The 23,299-nt window shown below is 47.0% G+C and overlaps 3 protein-coding genes across 3 annotated transcripts; all 3 read right to left on the bottom strand.

Moving 5' to 3' along the window:
- Positions 1 to 1,552: 1,552 nt before the first annotated feature.
- LOC132582966 (olfactory receptor 6X1-like) lies at positions 1,553 to 2,509 on the bottom strand. Its single transcript, XM_060254631.1, has one exon. It carries the CDS (start codon positions 2,507 to 2,509, stop codon positions 1,553 to 1,555), a length of 957 nt encoding a protein of 318 aa, XP_060110614.1.
- An 11,891-nt stretch (positions 2,510 to 14,400) lies between these two features.
- Positions 14,401 to 15,483, bottom strand: LOC132582965 (olfactory receptor 6M1-like). Its single transcript, XM_060254630.1, has 2 exons — positions 15,474 to 15,483; positions 14,401 to 15,362 (listed from the first exon to the last, which is right to left on the bottom strand). The coding sequence occupies exons 1-2, from the start codon at positions 15,481 to 15,483 to the stop codon at positions 14,401 to 14,403; spliced, it is 972 nt and encodes a 323-aa protein (XP_060110613.1).
- A 6,109-nt stretch (positions 15,484 to 21,592) lies between these two features.
- LOC132582964 (olfactory receptor 6X1-like) lies at positions 21,593 to 22,519 on the bottom strand. Its single transcript, XM_060254629.1, has one exon. It carries the CDS (start codon positions 22,517 to 22,519, stop codon positions 21,593 to 21,595), a length of 927 nt encoding a protein of 308 aa, XP_060110612.1.
- Positions 22,520 to 23,299: the final 780 nt, after the last annotated feature.

Genomic DNA, 23,299 nt, shown 5'->3' with positions numbered 1-23,299 from the left:
TTGTTGAAGAGGGCACTAATGCAAATCCACAGGAAGGGGGGATTTGAAAAATTGGAGTGATAGACACAACTGCTTCTCTGTTTTCAATGGCTAAGATGGATGGAAATAGAGGAGAGTGAAACTCTCCCCTCAAATATGTTAACACAGTAAACTAATGAGAAGTAATGTGTGTGACTGATTGCAAAGTCTAATTATTCATGTTAAGAGTCAGTTTGGTGTTGTGGTTAAGTGTACAGACTCTTATCTGCGAGAACTGGGTTTGAATCCCCACTTCTCCACATGTACCTGCTGATGTGACCTTCAGTCTGTCACAAGTTCTTGTAGAGCTGTTCCCATCAAGAGCAGTTTCTGTTAGAGCTCTCTCAGCTCCACCTACCTCACAGGATGACTATTGTGGGGAGGGCAAGGGAAAGGAGATTGTAAAACGCTAAAAGACTCCTCCAGGTAGTGAAGGACAGGATATAAATCCAATCTCTTCTTATTATTCTCACTAAGTCCTCTTGGATGCCAGTATCAGATCACAGAGTTAGGAAAATGAGCACTGGTTTTATTCAACATAATTATTTTTAATTATATTCAGTTCTCTTTATTATATGGTCATCTGACATATCTCAGTAGTACTGTTTAGTATAAGCATTACTCATTTACTGACATCGTGCCAGTATTTATGCTGAACAATGCCACCTTGATAGGTCTATTTTACTTCAGGTTAGGTTCCAATATTTATCTCTCTTCATCTACCAACCTTATGTTTTATGCGGTTGTTCATCAAGGTAATCCAAGAGGGCAAATGAGACTTGATGACATGAACGCAGTGATTTCATGATGAATCTTAACTTAAGTGTCTGAGAAGGAAGAGAAAGTGGCATGGTATAACCTGGTCTTATTAGATGGTGGAAACTAGGCAGCGTCAGTACTTCAGTGGAACACCACCAAGGAAGAATCTGCAGAAGAAGACAGTGACCTTTGCTTGAAAGCCAAAGTTACTGTGATTTTATTAGCCATTTTAGTAGCCATAAATCTGGTGTAACTTGATGGCACATATATAACAATTTGAAGTGAATTTTACCCACTGGATAACAAAATGGATATGGGCTTCAAAATATGATTGAACAATATGTACAAGTCAACCATACGTATAACATGATGACCACCACCAAGTGAGCAATGCAATTCTCCCCAAGTACATGATATAGTCATGCTGCTGACCATCTGTCATCCCCTGATAGTTGGGCTGACACTTTATACACCCTTATCCAATTTATATATATCCATATGTTCCCATGTTACCAAGGGGAGAAACTGAGATTAAGGCTTATGACTGACTTGTGACTTGTTCAAGGCTACCTCAATGAGTCTATGGCCAAAATGGTTCTGGGAATAAAGAGGCTTAAACCCAGCATCCTGCAGATAATATCACAGTGGTCAGCCATCCATCTTAAATGCACACGACAAAGGCAGCACACGAATTGGATTGGCCAAATCCCAATTCTGAGTTTTGTATATTTCAAGGCAAAAAAAAAAGACCCAACCAAATCCACATTGCTGCTCATCATAAATTTATTTCCCATTTGTTGTTCTCAAAGATTTTATTCTTAATTAATCCTTTTTTCAGGGCATCTTTCACTTCCTTGTTTCTGAGGGTGTATATAAAAGGGTTCAATAGAGGGGTGACCAAAGTATTTAGGAGGGATACCACTTTGTTCATATTCAACGAGGAATGACCTGTTGGCCTGACATATATAAAGATGATTGCCCCGTATAACATGATGACCACCACCAAGTGAGCAATGCAAGTAGAGAAGGCTTTCTGTCTCCCAGATGCAGATGGGATTCTCATCACAGTCGTGATGATGAATATGTAGGAAACCACTGTCAAAAGAGAATTGCTGAATACCACAACAGTCGCAATGATGAAGACCATCCATTCAATGAGGCGAGTGTTGGTGCAAGCCAGCTTTAACAATGGCCCAACATCGCAGTAGAAGTGATTGATGATGTTGGGTCCACAGAACGGCAGCCGGAACACCAGAATTGTCTGCACTAAGACAGTCATGAGGCCACCAAACCACGAGCCACATGCCAGCTGAATGCAAACCCTAGTGCTCATGATGGTGTGGTAATGAAGAGGGTGACATATAGCCATGTACCGATCATAAGCCATGGCGGTGAGGAGGAAAAATTCTGTGGCTCCCAAGAAAAAATGGGAGAAGGCTTGAGCTTTACAACCAGCTAGGCTGATAGATTTCTTGACTGTTAGCAAATTAATCAAAAGCTTGGGGATTGTGGAAGATACATAGATGATTCCCAAGAAAGAGAGGTTGCCAAGAAAGAAGTACATCGGCTTGTGGAGAGTGGAATCATAAGCCACGGTGGTCACAATGATGATGTTTCCGCTGACAGTTAAGATGTACATCACCAGAACACCCACAAAGACTAGAACTCGCACCTTTTGGATGCTGGGGAAGCCCAGTAGAATAAATTCCGCCACAACTGTATGGTTTTCCATCCCGACCTGAGGAAAATATAAAAACGATCATGTTGAGTGAATGAAATTTTCTGTCAAGTTTAGGGCATCCTCACACTTTTTGATCCTGTGGGCACTTTTGAAATGCTGATGCAGGTTGATAGGCACAATCACAAAATGACCAGCTTGGGAGGCATAGTCATACATGCACACACACAAACACACCCACACCCACACCAAGAAGAAAAAGAAGTCTGCAGATTTAAACCCTGCCCTTCGCTCTGAATCAGAGACTCAGAGCGGCTTGCAATCTCCTATATCTTTTTCCCCCACAACAGACACCCTGTGAGGTGAGTGGGGCTGAGAGGGCTCTCACAGCAGCTGCCCTTTTAAGGACAACTCCTGCAAGAGCTATGGCTGACCCAAGGCCATTGCCCCCCCAGTCGGAATGAAGAAGCAGACACAAGTGTTGGGTTTAAAACCGGGCCGCTTTATTAAAACATTAAATAACTGTAACTGGCAGGAGGGGTGAAAACCTGACCAGACAAGCCCTGGGGTCAACCCCGGACCCCGCCTTGTCCAAAGGGCGAGCCACCCTGCCCCCAGCACAAGCCCGCCAAATTCGGGTTGTAGCTGAGCGGCCAGGCCTCGAGCCACCACCATCCGAGCCGGCATCAATCCCCGTGGAAAGATCCGCCCAGGTGAGGCTCCCTGTGATCTGCAATCCCCGCACTGAGCCGTCTAGCCCATCTACGGTTCATGCAGACCACCGCACCAACGGTGCTAGGCCATAGGTGCTCCCCTGGGAAACCCTGTGGCCAACCTCCTCTAGCCTGCGACCAAAACAACTACCGCTAACAAATCCTAACCTACAAGGCAGTACAAGGTAGGCGAAAAACACTCCCACTGAAGCCAATTGTGTGGAAGCGAAAAAATTCCTACCTGGCCCCAAAAAGGCGACCAGCAAACGCCTGTACTGCCAAAGGGAGGGCGGGTGGGCAGAGAGCCCAAACCGAACTGCGTGAGTTGGAGGGCGGGAAACCGAGGCTTATAAAGCCCCGATTCCCCGCCCCAGCAAAACACCCGTATATCGGGTGATCCTGCTCCCTCCTCCTTCCGGGCGGGGCAAAGGCGGCCCCCAGCCTCAATTACTGCAGGCAGATTCGGCTGGGTAAGGGCCGGACCTTGCCCCCCCAGTCGGAATGAAGAAGCAGACACAAGTGTTGGGTTTAAAACCGGGCCGCTTTATTAAAACATTAAATAACTGTAACTGGCAGGAGGGGTGAAAACCTGACCAGACAAGCCCTGGGGTCAACCCCGGACCCCGCCTTGTCCAAAGGGCGAGCCACCCTGCCCCCAGCACAAGCCCGCCAAATTCGGGTTGTAGCTGAGCGGCCAGGCCTCGAGCCACCACCATCCGAGCCGGCATCAATCCCCGTGGAAAGATCCGCCCAGGTGAGGCTCCCTGTGATCTGCAATCCCCGCACTGAGCCGTCTAGCCCATCTACGGTTCATGCAGACCACCGCACCAACGGTGCTAGGCCATAGGTGCTCCCCTGGGAAACCCTGTGGCCAACCTCCTCTAGCCACCGCCAATGTCAAGCCTCTGCTTTGGCATTAGCGCCCCAACGGTTGGCCCAGAGCCAACCGCACCCCCTGCCGAATTTCGTCCAAAAAGGCCCGGTTACCCAAATCAGAAAGGTGAACACCATCCGGCCGATACAGGTCAACTTGCTCGACCCGTATGGCCGGATGTGGGAGAAAAATTCCTAGTCCCCCTTCCATGGCTTTCTGAATAGCCCGATTAGCTTTTCGCCTGGCTCGTTCCACCCCGCCCGGTGAAATGGCATGCCTCCACACTCTACGCGGCAAAATTGCCGACCAAACCAGGATAACACCAGGCCACCTCCGCCGAATTTCCCGGAGGTCAGCCAAGGCCTGCTGGGATAGAGCCTTCCCACGCAGCAGCCCCAAGTCGTTCCCACCTAAGTGGACGACCAGAATGTGTGGAGGTGCTGCCTTCCATTCCTTAAAAAGCAGGGGCATGATCCCGGGCCAGCGCAGCCCCCGACGACCCAGCCAATCCACAGTGGCCCACGCACTGAGGCCAAGCTGGGTGCCCACTGAAGATCGTCTGGCGAAATGGGCAGCCCAGAAAACCATGCTGTGCCCGCAGATGAGAACGCGACGTCTCTCACCACGCGCACCAGCACCTGAAAAGACAAAGAACTGTCAACAAACAGTAACCACAATACAACACCAGCAGGCCCCCCACCTCCGTCTAGGTGACCAAAGGGCGAACATAAGTTTTGTAAGCCGACGACCGCCATCGGCCTATATGCTGAATGGCCGAGGGCGTATAACCCATAGAAGCGGCTGTGGAGGCCGCCCCAATCCTAAAGGAATGTGTTCCGAATTTAAAGCCCTGTAAACCCAACCTGGCCAGAGCCTTACTTGTGATCTTCCAAAATTGATATTTGGTGAGAGGGGAGCCGTCGGCATGCCTTAAAAAGGGGCCTTCAACGTTCCCTCTAACCCTAATGTACCGCCGGACAGCCCTGACCGGACATAAGTCCTGAATAGAGCACATACCGATTGTAATGACAGAGCCCCTCTGCCTTTGGTCCGTCTTAGACCGGCGGATTGTCAGGACAAGCTGACTGTCCGAAATTTTGATATCCTTGGATTGGAGCGCCCTCCCAGAGGTATCAGCCTTGGACTGAACCACCAGCTCACTTACCCGCAAGGCCCCAAAAAAGGCCAGCAGAGAGGCAGCATGAAACAATGCTGCTTCAAAGGGGGAGGAACAAACACAGGGCCAACCCCCAAACAACCCTCGAAGAACAGACGGGGATATAGGTTGCCTATCATCCACCCGCCGGGTCCGCTCCCGGGCCCAACCCTCGAGCATTTTTCTAACCCTGAAATCGCCAGTATACTCAGGGAAACCGCGGGCCTTGCTAGCAAAAGCCAATGCTGCAAGTTGGCCCCGAATTGATTTCAGTCCCAGGCCCCTTTCCTTCTGGTGCACACAGAAATGCATAATGTGCTCCACAGGAAACGGCCAAATGTCAGGCAGTGCCGCCGCACTCCTGAATTCCCGAAATTGATTGGACGCTCTGTCGTACGCCTTCCTGGTGCTGGGAGCTAGTGCCAACTGAATGGCCCTACCGGCTTCCTTCTCCCAAGACGCCACAGTTCCTCTGGCATTTTCGCTGGCCATTGATCTGCTTCTGGGGCCAGTTCTCGAAAACGCTCCATCTGTTGGCGAGACAGAGCATCCGCCACCCCGTTACATACCCCGGGTACGTGCCTGGCCAGGAATAAAATATTCAACTGGAGGCAACGCAGTGTGAAGGACCTAACCAAATTCATAACTAACACCGATTTAGAAGATAAAGAATTGATAACATGGACGACCGCCAAGTTATCACACCAAAAGAGGACCGAATGGTTGGCCAGCTGCTCCCCCCAGAGCCAAACGGCCACCAGGATGGGAAAAAATTCCAGAAACGTCAAGTCCCTGCAGAGCCCGCTGTCCAACCATTCCGCGGGCCACTGCTCCGCGCACCAATGTCCTCTAAAAAATACCCCAAAACCGTTGGCACCGGAGGCATCCGAAGAAATCTGAAGCTCGGCCTCTACCTTCAAATCCTCCCTCCAAAAAGAAACACCATTGAAAGATTCCAAAAACTCCTCCCAGACCTCCAGGTCTGCTCGCATTCCAGAAGTAACGCGGGCCCTGTGATGGGGGAGGCGCAGCCGGCCCATAGCGTCACAAAGGCGCCTACAAAAGGCCCTACCTGGGGCCACCACCTTGCAGGCAAAGTTAAGGTGGCCCACAACCTGTTGTAGCTCCAGCAGCGAAACCTTCCGCTGCCCTTTCAAAGTAGCCAGCCTGACCTTAAGGTCAGCGACCTTGGCCTCCGGCAAACGTGACGTTTGCTGCAGAGTGTCAAGCTCAATGCCCAAAAAGGTGAGGACTGTGCTTGGCCCCTCAGTCTTCTCGTGTGCCAAGGGCACCCCGAGTTCGAGGGCTAATTCCTGAAATGCGTTCAGCAAATCAGCGCATTGCTCGGACCCCGCTGGACCTACAAAAAGGTAGTCATCCAGGTAGTGCGCTGTAGCGTTAACCCCGGCCTTGTGCCTGAGCGCCCATTCCAAAAAGGAACTGAAGCGCTCAAACGCTGCGCACGAAATCGAGCAACCCATCGGCAAAGCCCTATCCATATAAAATTTTCCATCAAAACAAAACCCCAGTAGCTCGAAGTCCCTGGGGTGAACAGGCAAGAGGCGAAAAGCGGACTTAATGTCGCACTTCGCCATCTCTGCACCGATCCCACAGGAGCGCACCACTTTGACCGCCTGGTCAAAGGAGGTATAACGCACCGAGCATAATTCCTCGGGGATAGCATCGTTTACCGATGCTCCCCTGGGGTACGAAAGGTGGTGAATAATACGGTATTCCCCAGCCACCTTCTTGGGAACCACCCCCAAGGGCGATACCCTCAACGTGGGAACAGGTGGTGCATCAAAAGGTCCTAGGACCCTTCCTTCCCTACATTCTTTGGCTATTTTTTCCCGTACCACTTGCTCAAGTCCAACAACAGAACGCAGGTTGGTAGCCAAAAAAGGGGCCCTAGGCCCCTGATAGGGAATCCGAAAACCAAAGCTAAACCCGTCGCGCAAATACTGAGCATCGGCCGCGCACGGGTATAAGCTCAGCCACTCATTGAGAGCCGTCAGGCGGATGGGGCTGGGCCCCTTTTCCAGGAGGGTTCTGCCCGCCCCCACCACCCCCAGGGCGCTTGCTGCCCGGCTTAAACTTAGATCTGCTACAGGCCGACATTGCGTGGGGTCCGCCGCAGAGGGGGCACTCATGCCGGAACTTACAGGGCTTCCTGGGACACGCACCTTTGGATGCGAACTCCCAGCAAAGCAACCGGGTTTGAACCGACTGGCCCGCGGTGACGCGGGCCCCTGTAGAAGACTGTTGCTGCTGCTGCCCCCTAAGCACTAAATGGCCGCTATCGGACCTGTCCCCGGCATTTGGTTTCGCCGGGGACATCAGCTGCAACCACAGCTGCTGGTTTATTTGGTCCCACGGCATACCAGGATTAACTGCGGCCCGCATCCGGAAAGCTTCGTCATACTGCAGCCAAGCTGCACCAGCGAAGTCCGTATACGCCCGATACACAATGTCAATATATTGAAAGAGGGCGGCCGCCCTGGCCGGCTGCGCCCTTGCAATGACTCCCGCATAGATCAGAAATCCCGGCAACCAGTTCGCCCAAGATCTATCTACTTTCCTCCTCTTCAGTTTCTCCTTCTCCTTATCATCGAGCTCGTCCTTACTCTTCTTTTCGAGCTCTCTGAATAGGAGGCTGAAGACATCCACAAATTCGCCGCGGAGAATTTTCTCCCGCGTAGCGACAGTCAAATGGTCACCCAGGGGTAAGGAGGTATCCCCATATGGAAGAACATGAAAGGGAATGCTGGCATAAGGGTTAGGCGGGTAAAACCACCCGCTACCCTGAGCCCCTGGCCAAGCCCCTTGCATCTGAGCCAACTGCTGACCACCCCACGGCAGAATGCCAGGTGTGGACGGGGGGGTAGAAACCGCAGGTGGCGCGATGGCGCCTACCTGCTGGCCAACTGGAAGAATGACGGAGTTGGGCAGCGGGCTGGGTGTGTGAAACCCCCAAGCCCACGGCTGGACAGGACCCAACTGCTCACTGACTCCTAGCTGCCCCACACCCCAAAATGCCCCACCCTGCGCTGGCTGTGGGGGGGGGGTTGAATGGGGCCCCACGGCCACCCATAACTTGGCTGACAAAAGGGCTTACCACCATCACCCGTGAAGACCCCAGCGTCACCCGGGGTGCGAAGCTCACTGCTGCCCTGCGCACCGCCGCTCGGCGCCACACCCGATGGGCCCTCCTCCGGATCCTCCTCCTGGTCCGGTTCCAGTGGTGCTTCAGTCTCCGCTGGCCCACCCTGTAAAGCAGAAAGACGCGCGAGCAATTCCGTCTCAAATGTCAATCTGGCCGACCGACCGGAGGCCCGGCGGCGTCCCTCCCAAATGGGGGCGCCCCTAGCGACTCTCTCCTGCTCTAGGGCGTCCAACTGACCCATAATGGCCATCCGCACCTGCTCACTTTCGGCCCGTTCTTCCACCGGAGGCTGCTGCTGGCCCCGCCCACGAGGTGGGCGGGCGGGCTGTTTACCTTTTGATTTACCCTGACCTTTTTTGGGAGCCATCTTGAATGCTACTATGGCACAGGCCAAAGACAGTATTGACTACTCGGACAGGCAGCGGCACTCCAAGGTCTAAAGCCGAGGCTCTTTCACTCCTACTAGCCTGGACCCCACCCCCTTTTTTTTTTTTTTTTTATGATATAGATGGAAATGTCGGGGGTTGAACCTGGGACCTTCCGCTTACCAAGCAGATGCTCTACCACTGAGCCACTGTCCCTCTCCTAGGAACGACTGCAACCCACCTCCAGGGTTCACCCACAGCACTCCCTTACAAAGAATGTGTAGAAAGAAGGGCTAGACTGGAGGAAAAGCCCACTGCACACCGGAGGAGGTCCACCCCAACCACTAGCCCAGCAGGCTCAACTCACGTGGCCAGGGACTAAAGAAAATTGGGGGGGGGGGGGTTATGGTTCTACCTACTTAAAGGGCTTAACAACTGGGAGGCCGGGTGCTTCACCCACTCAACTCTGAGTGAGAAAGGCCCCCCAATAAGCAGCAGGCACCCTTTTCTACAGGCCCCCACCACAAGGCAGCTGCGTATTACTGGCCCAGCGCTTGCGACCACCAATGGAAAGAACGCTGCGCTCCTTACCGGGCAGCGTGGCCGGCCCGAAGCCCAGCCCTGCAAAGCCCCAGCGCCCCGCCGGCCACTACTCGGGCCTCTACCTGGCCCCCAAGACTTTCACCCACACAGCCCCGCTCCGGCTATCGCCCGCGCACCCACAGCCCACAGCCCGAAGGGCTCACAACGCAAGCTTCCCCCTGGCCCAGACCTCCCAGGCCCCCGAAGACGCTGCGCAAAACTCAGCCTCGCAGCGCAAATCAGCTGGCCGCACGCGCCGCCGGAGCGTGGAAGAAGCCGCCGAAGCCGCCGAGGCTCAACACGCTCCAACGCCGGTCCCTCGCTCCCAGAAATAATCAGCTCTGCCGCGCCGATCAGCTGTTCACGCGCAGACCGACCCGGGAAGGACCGCAGGGACCAGCCGACCAACCGCTCAGGCGACGCTCCGGACGCACGAGGCTCTCATCCAGAGAGCCCAAACCGAACTGCGTGAGTTGGAGGGCGGGAAACCGAGGCTTATAAAGCCCCGATTCCCCGCCCCAGCAAAACACCCGTATATCGGGTGATCCTGCTCCCTCCTCCTTCCGGGCGGGGCAAAGGCGGCCCCCAGCCTCAATTACTGCAGGCAGATTCGGCTGGGTAAGGGCCGGACCTTCCAGCAGCTGCAAGTGGAGGAGTGGGGAATCAAAGCTGGTTCTCCCAGATAAGAGTCCACACATTTAATCACTACACCAAACAGGTACAAGAGTCAAGAGGGTGAAAAAAGAATGAGAGAGAACAAAACCAACAGTGTAGTGGCAGCTGACGCCGAAACAAAATTATTTTCATGGAGGCAGCCACACAATGCAAAATCAGAAACTTTGCTAGAAAAAAAGCCACATCCAGGCCCTTGTTGGGCACCAGGAAAGGTGTCAGTGGGTGTCATGGAGCCAACAAGCCTCACCTGGGGACCCTCAGTCTTGTTGATCATTCTATCTGCTGACATCTGGCTTCATGGAAGCTTTTGGTTAGCAGCAGAAAGTATCAAGAAGAAGACATTGGATTTATATTCCGCCCTCCACTCAGAGAGGTTCATAATCTCCTTTATCTTCCTCCTCCACAACAGACACCCTGTGAGGTGGGTGGGGCTGAGAGGGCTCTTACAGCAGCTGCCCTTTTAAGGACAACTCCTACAAGGTCTATGGCTGACCCAAGGCCATTTCAGCAGCTGGAGGAGTGGGGAATCAAATCCAGTTCTCCCAGATAGGAGTCCACGCAGTTAACCACTACGGCAAACTGTCTCAATAGAACATATTATCCACTCCTTTCTATTAGTTTCCACAAGTATGCTTGAAAGATAACAGTATAGCTCCCTAAGTGATTATATGATCAAAACCATTCCTTTACACACTATTTTACCCTAGCCTTAAAAAAAATGATATTATTGACTTCATATATTTTTCAACTGATAAATGAGAATCGCGATTGCATTTTTGTAAAGGGGGGGGGAGGTTCCTTAAATTGATGTTCGAAACCTTTAAAACAAAATTCTAGTTTGCAGCTTTCAATGTAAAAGCAAAAAAAAAAATAGCCCAATATGCCCCATTTCTTTAAATTGTGAAAAATGGTGCATCACCTATAATTTTAAACTACAAAGCCCTGGCAATTTGGGAGAAAGTTAATGCAAGATCAGTACTCACATGCTTAAGTTTCTGGATTGTTTCCTGGAGTAGGCGTCTTCTTCATTTTCTCAAAATTAATTTTCATATGCTATCTAAGATATTTACTAAAAGAATGAGGAAAATCCTTTCTAGAATGTATCACTTAGCAGAAGACAATGATAGACAGGGAGATCAGCCAAAGCCAATAAAAAGCACCCATCTCTCCTTCTGCGTAAGCACAGAAATTTTACAAAGATATTTGAATTTATTTGTGTCACTTTATCTGCTTCTGGATTTGTCTGTTTGTAGCACCTAATGAAAGAGCCCCATGGTGCAGCTGCAGTACTGCAGTCCAAGCTCTCTGCTCATGATCTAAGTTTGATCCTGGTGGAAGCTGGGTTCAGGTTGCCGGCTCAAGGTTGATTCAGCCTTTCATCCTTCCAAAGTCAGTAAAATGAGTCCCCAGCTTGCTGGGGGGAAAGTGTAGATGATTGGGGAAGGCAATGGCAAACCACCCCGTAAAAAGTCTGCCATGAAAACATTGTGATGCGACATCACCCCAGAATCGGAAATGACTGGTGCTTGCACAGGGGACTACCTTTACCTTTACCACATAATAAAGCTACAGGTGCTTTCACAGGCTCTGAAGGATACCTTTTTATCCTTTTAAATGACAAGCATTAATATGTTCAGTCTTTTTTTAAAAAAATCATTCCACCAGGGAGATGAAATCTCAGGTGCAGATGGCAAATGCTTCTGGAAAAGATGTGTTCTACTACAAAATCAATAGAGCAAAAGTCCTTATTTCTGTTTCATGAGGGGGAAATATCATGGCTCAAAAAAAGGGCCAAGTGACACAGAATCCTCCCAAACTCATGTTGTACTATTGAATTTAATTATAATTTAATTTGCGATTTAGATCCCGCCCTACCCCGCAAGGTGGGCTCAGGGTGGCTTACGGCACTGAGAGCATTACAATAGCAATAAATAAAGCGCATCAACAAAATTAAACTATCTTGTAAATATAAAACAGAGAGATTAAAACAAAGGGCCATAGTTCAGACAATTGGCTCAGCCTGAGACCACAATTCAAACAGTACAATGATGTAACCAAGAGATGAGGAGGTTATTTTGGGCTCCTGTTTTGGAACTGGGGGCAGCATTGATGAAAGTCACCATAGCCCAATGCCCCTAATATTCCTTATTCTGAGCATGTATAGAATGAAATCCTGAAATGTAGTAGAGTGTCTTCTTTTGCTTAGAATTCTTTTATGCAATGTGAAATCTCTTTTGTGCCTAGTATTGGCTAATCCAATTAAGACCTGTTATGCACTGAGGTTTCCCCTCACTTTCATTGTGCATGTTCGTCAGGTTTTCTTTTGCATTCTGTGTTGATTTTCCTCCCTTCAGTGCTCATGAACATGAACATATGAAGCTGCCTTCTACTGAAGCAGACCCTCGGTATATCAAAGTCAGTCTTGTCTACTCAGACTGGCAGCGGCTCTCCAGGGCCTCAAGCTGAGGTTTTTCACACCTATTTGCCTGGACCCTTTTTAGTTGGAGATGCTGGGGATTGAACCTGGGACCTTCTGCTTCCCAAGCAGATGCTCTACCACTGAGCCACCGTCCCTCACCTGACTGGAGCGGCTCTCCAGGGCCTCAAGCTGAGGTTTTTCACGCCTACTTGCCTGGACCCTTTTTAGTTGGAGATGCCGGGGATTGAACCTGGGACCTTCTGCTTACCAAGCAGATACTCTAGCTCAGTTCGCTTTCTGGTCACTGTTTCTATGGGTTTACTGAGAGTGCTTTTGTGTCAATCTTTCCCTTGTTTCACTTCTAAGTCAAAGATAATCCAGGTTCCCATGGATATCCCCCACCCACCCTTTTTGCCACCCCTCAAAGGTCACAACCCTACCCACATTAAAATCGTTCCACCCACTCTGCACCTTTTGCCATCCTCTCCCCTTCATCAGTTTACAGGCCGCAGCAGCTCAAGGCGGAACAGCATCCTAGGCAGGGTGCCACGCCCCCTTCGAAAGCAGTGGGGACCAGCCGTGCACCTTCACTGCGGAGCGTGCTGTGAAGCTGCCCTAGCTCCCCTGCGTCTGACGTGTGTGTGATGCGCAGAGTGGTGTACATCTGATGCAGCCGGCAGAATGAGCGCACTGCTCCCCCACAGCCACTTTTGCCAGTATTTCCCTTGCCACGGAGGTGAGGGCAGGTGAGAGGGCCATTCTAGTGCCCTCCGAGGGCTTGTAGCTGTACCCTGGGCTGCCTAGTGAAAGGGCCAGCCCTGTGTACAGGCTAATGATAGGACATTTACAGGTTAATGATAGGACACTTTGGAGGTCATGGATTCACAGGGTCATCCTAAGTCAGAAGCAACTTGATGAACTTTAATGCACGCATACGATGTCTGCCCTTAGAAATGAATGTTAGCAAGTTCGTGTGAGGCGTTAAACTAAACGTAGTGATGCTGCAGTGATGACAAAATGAAAAGAGAAGAAATGTGAATTGCATTTTGCACTGCAAATGGTTTCCAGATGTGGACAAAGATTTTCAATTAGATATATTATTAAGCGATCCTTAGATTTTCTATTATGTCAAGCAGGGCTAAGAAATTTGTCACCGAGCCTAGTGATTTAGAGAAATAATATATAATCATCACTGCCAATCCTTGCATTGAAGTCCCTCACTAATACCAAAGGGGTGTCTAGAAAACGGGCTTGCAAGTCATCAACAATTTTGGCCAGACAATCTCATCTCTGGACTAGAAGTGGATTGGGGGTGGGGGGTGGGAATGTAAACAGAAAAAAAGTTGACCATCATCCGACTTTAAAAGGGAAGGCACTAATCAAATTGTTCACTACCAAAAGAGAACAGTCGAATTGAGATTAAGCATGCTAAGCCGCCCCCCCCCCCCCCCGCCGCATGGTCTTCCCCCCTTGGGCCTATGGTAGCTCTCTGAAAGAAAATAGAATAAACAGGAAAGACAGGTTCATCCATTTGGCAAGGGTCCTGAATGAGTAGATACAAACTGAACCATCACAATAAATACTTACTCATAGTCTTGCTAGTCTTGTAATTAGGCAGAACTCCAGCAGGGCCACAATTCCAAAAGCCCTCCCACTGTTGCCCCATATATATATAATTAAATGCAAAGCTTCCATGGGCAGAATTCATTGACAGAGAATAGCCTTAGGAGAGATTTTTTTTTAATGCAACATTAATCTCCCATATCTTATCTACTTAAAGTTTTAGATTGGAACTCGGATGGAAGGGAGATCCTCTAACCAAGGATATTCTTATCCATGCTCTTGACAATACAATGTGTTTTTACTGATGATATTGAGTTTCATAATTGAATGTATGGGAAGGGAATAGGAGAAGCTGCTGGGCTCCAAAGGAGTCAGGACTCAAGAAGATGTCCAATTGTTATTCTTTTTAAAACAGATATTGGTGCCCCATTGGAATCAAGCAATATCATGCTTATGAAGAAATTTCCTTTCTAGTGCCTCCTTGAAAACTTCTTTCACTTTCTCATTCCGGAGACTATATATAAAGGGATTCAGAAGAGGGGTCACCACTGTTGTCAGGATAGCAGCGACCTTATCAAAGGCTAGAGAGCTGCTTTGATTTGGACGGACATACATGAAGATAGAACTTCCATAAGCAATGGTGACCACAGTGATGTGAGAGGCACAAGTAGAAAAGGCCTTCTGCCTCCCTTTTCCAGAAGGGATTTTGAGGATGGTAGAGATGATGTAAGTGTAAGATACCACCGTGAGCATCAAGGAACTGAGGACCACTAAGGAAGACATGAAGAAACTAAGGAGTTCTATGAAGTGGGTGTCAAAACAAGCCACATCCAACAATGGTGCAATGTCACAAAAGAAGTGGTTGATAGTTTGCCGACAATAGGGAAGTCTGAAGAGAAGAACTGCAGGACAAAAGACTGACAGAAAGGCTCCCACCCAACATCCCAAAACCATCAAAAAGCAGACTCGCCCATTCATTATTACAGTGTACCTCAGTGGGTTGCATATGGCCACATAACGATCAAAAGACATGACAGATAGAAGGATGAACTCCACAGTCCCCAGGAAGAAATATAAATAAATTTGGGCAAAGCAACCGTGCAAGGAAATTGTTTTCTTTTCAGCCAGAAGATTGGAGAGCATTTTGGGAGCAATCACTGTGGTGAAGAGGATGTCCAGGAAAGACAAGTTGCTGAGGAAGAAATACATCGGAGTGTGAAGACTTTGATTGGTCCATATAAGGGAAAGGATGACCACATTTCCCGTGAGGGTGAGGAGATATGTGAGAATCAGGACCAGAAAGGAGATTATCTGCATGTCGCGGCGTATGGGGAAAGATAGGAAGATAAACTCTTTCACCAGTGATTGGTTAGTGGCAGCTAGCTCTATTTGTGGTTCTGAGGAGAAAGAAAAAGACAATGAACCTTTATAATGCCATTGAAGGTTATCTCTGATGAAGAGGCTTCAGTTTTCCAGAACAAATAGAGATAATTTGCAATTCCTGATACCTGCCTGCATTGCTTGAAAAATCTCAGTTTCTCTTTTGCGCCTCCTGTATTTCCTTTTTCACTATTTTCTTTTTTGCGGCACTTTTTCTTTTTCCTGCACTAAATTGTTCCTGCAAAAGTAATGCAGTTTTTCCCAGTTATTTGTGAATTAGTCAGCATAATTCAGTTTCAGGAGGAGTGGGATATCAATGTTCAGAAATAAATAAATAACATGTTGTGTGTAAATAACTGCAATGTACTTCTAAACACATACATATGTAGAAATACATATGATACAGCCAGGGGTCGTTTTGTCAAAAAATAGGTGGTGGAGCTCATCCAGGGATTGTTATGCAGCTGCACATACTATTCAATGGACAAGGAGATGGAACTCTCAGAAGGAGGAGGTGGAACTCTCAGAAAGGTTCAGGAGCTGTGCTCCTGTGAGCTCCCCCTGAATTGGAGGCCTGGATACAGCTAGCATATGTATTACAAACCTTGGATAAACCCAATGGCAAAATGTGGAAAACCAAAATGACGGACAAAAAAAATAATGTAAGAGGCTATAAAATAAATGAAAGAGGAAACATATATTCACTCCTGACATTAAATGAAAACTCCCGAGTTCTGACCAAAATAATTCCAGTTTTGCAACAGGGAAGAAATCAGCTCTATTTGCATAAATTAACACAATTTATAATTGTGTGAGGTTGCAGTTAGTTTAGATGCTTTTTAAATGAGGGATTGAACATATATATATGAACATATAAAGCTGCCTTCTACTGAATCAGACCCTCGGTCCATCCAAGTCAGTCTTGTCTACTCAGACTGGCATCGGCTCTCCAGGGGCTCAAGCTGAGGTTTTTCATGCCTACCTGCCTGGACCCTTTTTAGTTGGAGATGCCGGGGATTGAACCTGGGACCTTCTGCTGACCATGCAGATGCTCTACCACTGAGCCACCGTCCCTCACCTGACTGGCAGTGGCTCTCCAGGGTCTCAAGCTGAGGTTTTTCACACCTATTTGCCTGGACTCTTTTTAGTTGGGGGATGCTGGGGATGGAACCTGGGACCTTCTGCTTACCAAGCAGATGTTCTACCACTGAGCCACCATCCCTCACCTGACTAGCAGCGGCTCTCCAGGATCTCAAGCTGAGGTTTTTCACACCTATTTGCCTGGACCCTTTTTAGTTGGAGATGCCGGGGATAGAACCTGGGACCTTCTGCTTACCATGCAGATGTTCTACCACTGAGCCACCGTCCCTCCCCTTGAACTGATTGAACTCAGTTGTGATGCACATACACTTTTGCAGATGTCATCCGTTTGAAGCGCTTTGATCAACTTGTTGCAGGTGACGCCAGTCAGGTCTGATTTAATTATAGCTAGGCTCTTAAGAAGCCAGAGGTGTCTAGTTTCCTTGTGTCTGAATGAGACCTGACCAGAGCATCCTGAACAAGCTGGTGAATCTGCAGGAGTTAAAGAATCTGGTATAGGAAAATTGACAAGATGCTTGGGCCTTCTTAAGTGCACATAGGGCTTTTTTTGTAGGAAAAGCCCAGCAGGAACTCATTTGAATATTAGGCCACACCCTCTGACACCAAGTCAGCCGGAACTGCATTCCTGTGTGTTCCTGCTCAAAAAAAAAAAAAAACCTGAGTGCATACCTATAACTGAATGAGGTCTGAATTGAATAATAAAGAAATACTATATCTACTTATTTCATATTTATCTTGCCCTTCTTCTGAAGAGTTTTTCACGGCACACAACATTCACCTTTCCTCTATTTTATCCTCACAAAAACATGGCAAAGTAGCTTAGCTTGAGATCAAGTACCAATGCAATTCTATAATGGTTCAATGCACCATTCACTAAAATCAGTCCTCTTAGAACACTGGAGCCCCATTGAAGATTGCTTTGTATCTGGCCCTCCATCCCCCCATGAACTTTGCGGTGACATGTCTTTGAGCAAGATGCTAACTGCTGAATATTTTATACTTTTTACCTAGTATTTCTGGATGTTTGGTTATCTTTTATATTATTGGGTTGTATTATTCTGCACTATTGATTTAGTGAAGTTGTTTGTTTACACAGGTCTGGGAGCAAAAAGTATAAAATAATAGAAATAAAGGAATATTTTTTCTTTTTCTTTCCTGCTTGGGGAGATGGAGCACCAGTCCTATGAGGAAAGGGTGAAGTGGCTGAGAGTTTTCAGTCTTGAAAAGAGACAACAGAATAAAAGGGGACATAATTGAGGTTGATAAAACTATGCACGGTGTGAAGAGAGTTGACAAACATAAAATTCTCTCCCAAAATATTAGAACTTGAGGGCATCCAGTGAAGCTGATGGGCAGTGGATACAGGAAAGAGAAAGGGAAACACTGCTTTACACAGCAAGCAATTAAGAAGAAGAAGAAGAATTGCAGATTTATACCCTGCCCTTCTCTCTGAATCAGAGACTCAGAGCAGCTTACAATCTCCTTTATCTTCTCCCCCCACAACAGACACCCTGTGAGGTGGATGGGGCTGAGAGGACTCTCACAGCAGCTGCCCTTTCAAGGACAACCTCTGCCAGAGCTATGGCTAACCCAAAGCCATTCCAGCAGGTGCAGGTGAAGGAGTGGGGAATCAAACCCGGTTCTCCAATACAAGAGTCCATGCACTTAACCATTACACCAAACCAGCTCTCTTTGCGATGGAATTCACTGCCAGAGGATATAGCAAGGGCCAAAGGCATAGATAGTTCTAAAAAAAAATGCCTCTAAACGCAGAAGCTTTCTTTAGTCTCCATTGCTAGTAGCCACTGATAGAGCTATCCTCCCTGGATTAGATAGATTCAAGGAGAATAGCTCTATCAGTGCCTACTAGCAATGGAGACTAAAGAGAACTTCTGCATGCAGAGGCATTCATCCTCTGAATCCAAGAGTGGGGAGGGAGCATCAAGCAAGGTCTCAGCCTCTAGACCCTGACTCTCTCCCTCCTGCCATCCAATTTGGATATCTGATAAAGCAACATTGTATCTCATGACACAGTCAAGTTCTTTGCCTTTCGGGCTATCACTGGAAGCCGCCTCTCCCATTGAACACAATAAATGTTTAGGAAGAACTAGCTCACCTTACGGATGTGCTCATAGGCAGATCCCTACTGAAGCCAAAGCTGGAGTGTCATTTGTGAGATCTGGTGGATCAGCTTCTTGCCCTTGGAAGAGATGCTTCTAACTGGACAACAGTTGTCCCAACTGCAAATCAGTAGAAAACTTCTTGGAGGTCCACAGTCACAGGGTGAAGCAAAAAGGAACTTGCTAAAACCTTCCACATTTCTACCACATTTGTGATGCTAAACAATGCTTTTAGCAGGAGTAAGTTCTACTACATCGGCAATGGAAGGAGCAGAAGTAATACTGAATTTGCTTAACAACTAGCTCATCTTACTGATGTGATCATAGGGAGATCTCTACTGAAGCCAACATTGGACTGTCATTTGTGAGATCTGGTGGATCAGCTTCTTGTCCTTGGAAGTGATGCTTCTAACTTGATGACAGTTGTCCTAACTACAAATTAATAGAAACTTCCTTGAAGTCCACATCTATATGGTGAGGCAAAAAAGAACTTGCTAAAAGCTTCCAGAAACCATGGAGGAGAACATCAACCAGATGCTAAATTATGCATTTATCTGTAGTGAGTTCTACTACAACAGCAATGGAAGGTGTGAAAGTAATACTGAATTTCCTTAACAACCATTCTGCCATTGCTTGTAAATCAGGAGGAAATTATCTATGTTGAATAAGTCAAAAGAAATATAATTTCAAACAATCTGTGAACAAGAAGTCTTAGGATGCAGGAACTTCTTGGTATACAGAGGAATTATCTCATCAGCTGAAACAATCACATCTTGAGCCTAATGGTTTTGTTCTGTTATTTTCTCCTGTTCTTCTTTCTCTTTCTATCTTTATCTCTCTTGAACACAGATATCCATTCTCGGTGGTCTGAGAATAACTTCACCCAGCTGAGTTGTTGCTTCATTTTCTTTTCATCTCTTCTCCGTGGGATTTGAGAACTTTCTCGGTTCTCATGAGGCCAATTTGCCTCATGAGAACCTTTTAAGATACCAGAGCTTGTTTAATAGCATGATATTCTTACAATGGACATTCATAGTATTTGATATGGGGAAGGACTTTGAGATCATAAGGAGAGCCTGCTGAATCAAACCTGTGATCCATCTTTTCCAGGATCCTGTCTCAAACAATGGCTGATAACCATTGAGAGTCTAATCCTTTTCGGCCACAAAATGAAATAAACACAGTAATGTAAAGCAAAAATAAACAAACAAATAAATAACTAAATAAATGACACCCACATTCTTCAATGTCATATCTCTTCTCCATGCTTTTACCTGCTTCCAGTCTCCACCTATGTTTGCCTGTAGGATTTCTTAAGGACTAGAAACTTGCACAGGAAATCCCACAATCTGACTAGTGGTCCGAAGAATGGGTTAGCTTGTGCCAGATGCTACATATATGTTAAAGACCTTTGGAAGCAGCTATTAATGACTAAATAAATGCATCCATACTATGGGTGGCCATTAAAAAGTAAAACTTAAATCCAAAAGCATGCAAAATCCAAAAGCATGCATAAAAGAAAAGATTGGCATAATGCAAATATTCAGTTTCTCCCTTTAACATACAAATAGGAAAATATGCTTCAGGATGCCTCTGTAAAAATTGCTATGCTTTTATTAAGAGACTAAGATAGCAGTGGTCAGGTGTGTGTTTTTCTCCTATTGAAATGTTCAAATGTATATTCAGTGTTTGAACGCACAGCTCTGGGAATGGCACAAGTTCTGGACATCAATGTTGCTTGCTAACTGTTTTAGCCATGAGCAGAAAGACACACATTTCTTAATTTTCTGTTGCTTCCCAGATTAGAAAGGACATGGAAGCAACTGCAGAGACATATGAGTTGCCATCTCTAAATAGACCCCCTACTGGGCCAGTGATTAGATGGAAGAACTACACACTGTTGAGGCAACCTCATTTATTTATTTATGTATTTGGAAATATTTATACCCCACCTTTAGATGGCTTACAATAATGTGAGTTCTGCAAACAATAAACCAGAGAGATACAGAGGATTGAAAAAAGCAGCAAAGAAAGAAAATGAGGAATAAAACAATTCGAAACAACATTTAATATAAGCTTAGGAGATTTGCCAGAATCCTAAAATAACTAATATAATGCTAGGAAAAGCCTATTGAAAAGAACCCTGGGGTAAAGATGTGACAATCTGATAGACACAAACTAACAAAACTCCACAGGGAAACTTGTGGCGCCTTCACCATAATGCTACCATTTATGTTTTGAATATGTCATACAATGGAAATTATGTGAGCATAATTGTTGAAGAGGGCACTAATGAAACTTTTATCTCATCTCCCTCTCCCTCCCCTCCCCTCCCCTTTCCCTCTCCCTCCCACTCTCCTCTCCTCTCCTCTCCTCTCCTCACCCTCACCCTCTCCCTCTCCCTCTCCTCTCCTCTCCTCTCCCTCTCCCTCTCCTCCCCTCTCCCTCTCCCGTCCTCTCCCTCTCCTCCCCTCTCCATCTCCATCTCCATCTCCCTCTCCCTCTCCTCTCCTCTCCTCTGACCATTTCCTTGGGAGTCCATAGCTATAAATTACAGTGGGAAGGGATGTTCTCATAACAGTTGTGCCAAATGGCCTCGCAAATTGATTGACTTCAGTTTGAGCCTTTGCAGTTGTGTTTTCAAACTCCACTGACTCTCGGGAACAGAAGATACCTAAGATAATACTGTTCTGAGAGCTGCCACACTTGGTAACATAGATCATGAGAACCAGTCAACATAAGAGATCACAATGTTGTCTTTGAGTCTCCCACAATGTATCAAGAGGCTTTATTCTTTTCTGGTGTGGAAGATAGATCCTTTGCTTAAACCTTGAATAAAAATTAGTCTAAAACTTAGTTTTTGTTGGTCTTAAAGGTGCCAACCTTTAAGACCGAAAAAGACTAAGTTTTATTCTAATTTTTATTCCATTTATAAGCTTTTGTGTTCAAGCACACTCCTTCAGATACACAGAGACACAACGTTTTCCTGTTGCTTCACACCTATAAAGTGCCTCTAAGTGAAATATTTATTTTATATTTGCAGTTTTCTTCAAAGCTTCTTTGACATCTTTGTTCCTCAAAGTGTAGATAAAGGGATTGAGGAGAGGAGTTATGACCGTATTCAACACAGCAACCACTTTGTTCACCTCAAGGGAGGCATTGGCCTTCGGTTTCACATACATAAACATCACAGTTCCATATTGTATTGATACAACTGTAAGGTGGGCAGCACAGGTCGAGAAAGCCTTCTGTCGTCCTGAAGAGGAAGGGATGCGCAGTATCGTCAATATGATGAAGAAGTACGATATTGCGGTGAATAAGAAGGAAGTGAAGAGAAGCAGGGCAGATCCCACCAAAACAATCTGTTCCAGGAGGTGTGTGTCAGCACACGCCAAGCTCAGGATTGGGGTCACATCACAGTAGAAATGGTTAATCAGATTGGGACCGCAGAATGGGAGTTGGCAGAGCATGATGGTCTGAACAATGACTGTGAGAAACCCTCCCAGCCACGATCCCGTTGCTAGCTGGAAGCAAAGCCTACGGCTCATGATAACGCTGTAATGCAAAGGCTTGCAGATGGCCGTGTAGCGATCCAAGGACATAGCAGCTAGCAGAAAGAATTCAGTGGCTCCCAGTAAGAAGTGGAAAAAGGCTTGGGTGATGCAACAGTAGAAACAGATGGCCCTCCTCTTGGCCAGAAAGTTAACTAATATCTTGGGTAACAAGGTGGTCACATACCAGATCTCCAGGAAAGAGAAGTTTCCCAGGAAGAAGTACATGGGATTATGCAAACGTTGATCATGGACAATAATGAAAATGATCAGCATGTTGCCAACTACGGTGAGGATGTACATAAACAGAACAGGGGCAAACAGATACTTCTGTGACTGTGGAGAGCCTGGAAACCCTTGAAGGATAAACTCCGTGATTGCAGATTGATTTGCCTTAAGCATTTCACAGAGAGGACCTATGCACCTGTCCCTCTTCACCTCCCTGGAAGAAGAAGTGGGAAAAGAACATAATTAACTGCCTTACATCAAGATGGATTACCGACCAATCAAGTTCATTATCATCTGCTGCAACTTGCTACTTGAAATTGTTTAACTTAGAGATTTCAGAGATTGAACCTGAGACCTTCTTAGTGCAAAACACTGAATGTACCACTGAATCAGGACTCCTAAGCAGGGAGTTTATTGGCTGTTTCATCATGAGAGACATATTTCCTTCTTCTTTTTTCTCATTAATTTTCAAACAAAGGTGCACAGCTTACATCGACGCTCCATTTTGCAAAATCGGCAATGTAAAGTCCTATCAAGTATCAGCTGATTTCTGGGGACTTCACAGGGTTTTCAAGGCAAGAGAGGGCCAGAGGTGGTTTGCCATTGTCTGCCTATACGTAATAACGCTGGACTTCTTTGATCGTCTCCAATCAAAGTGCATACCTGCGTGGATCCTGCTTTGTTTCTGAGATCTGATGAGACTGAGGTAGCGAGGACCATCCATGCCAGGGCAAAATATGGAACACAAATCTACAAATTGCATTTAGTGCTATTGGCCGGTATTAATCTGAATTTGTCCTCACAGGCTGTTCAGTGTATTGTTTTTCCCAACCACATTCTCCTCTTCACCTCTGTTCTCCTTAAACCTTGTTCATGCACTCACACAACCACTCCAACAATGAGCATTATTGATTCAAGTTAAACTACTGGAATACAACCATATTTAGGTACCTT

The sequence above is a fragment of the Heteronotia binoei genome, chromosome 15, assembly GCF_032191835.1.
Source record: "Heteronotia binoei isolate CCM8104 ecotype False Entrance Well chromosome 15, APGP_CSIRO_Hbin_v1, whole genome shotgun sequence".
Lineage (NCBI taxonomy): Eukaryota > Metazoa > Chordata > Lepidosauria > Squamata > Gekkonidae > Heteronotia > Heteronotia binoei.
The sequence above is the reverse complement of the archived record's forward strand: the minus strand, read 5'-3'. Positions and strand labels throughout refer to the sequence as shown.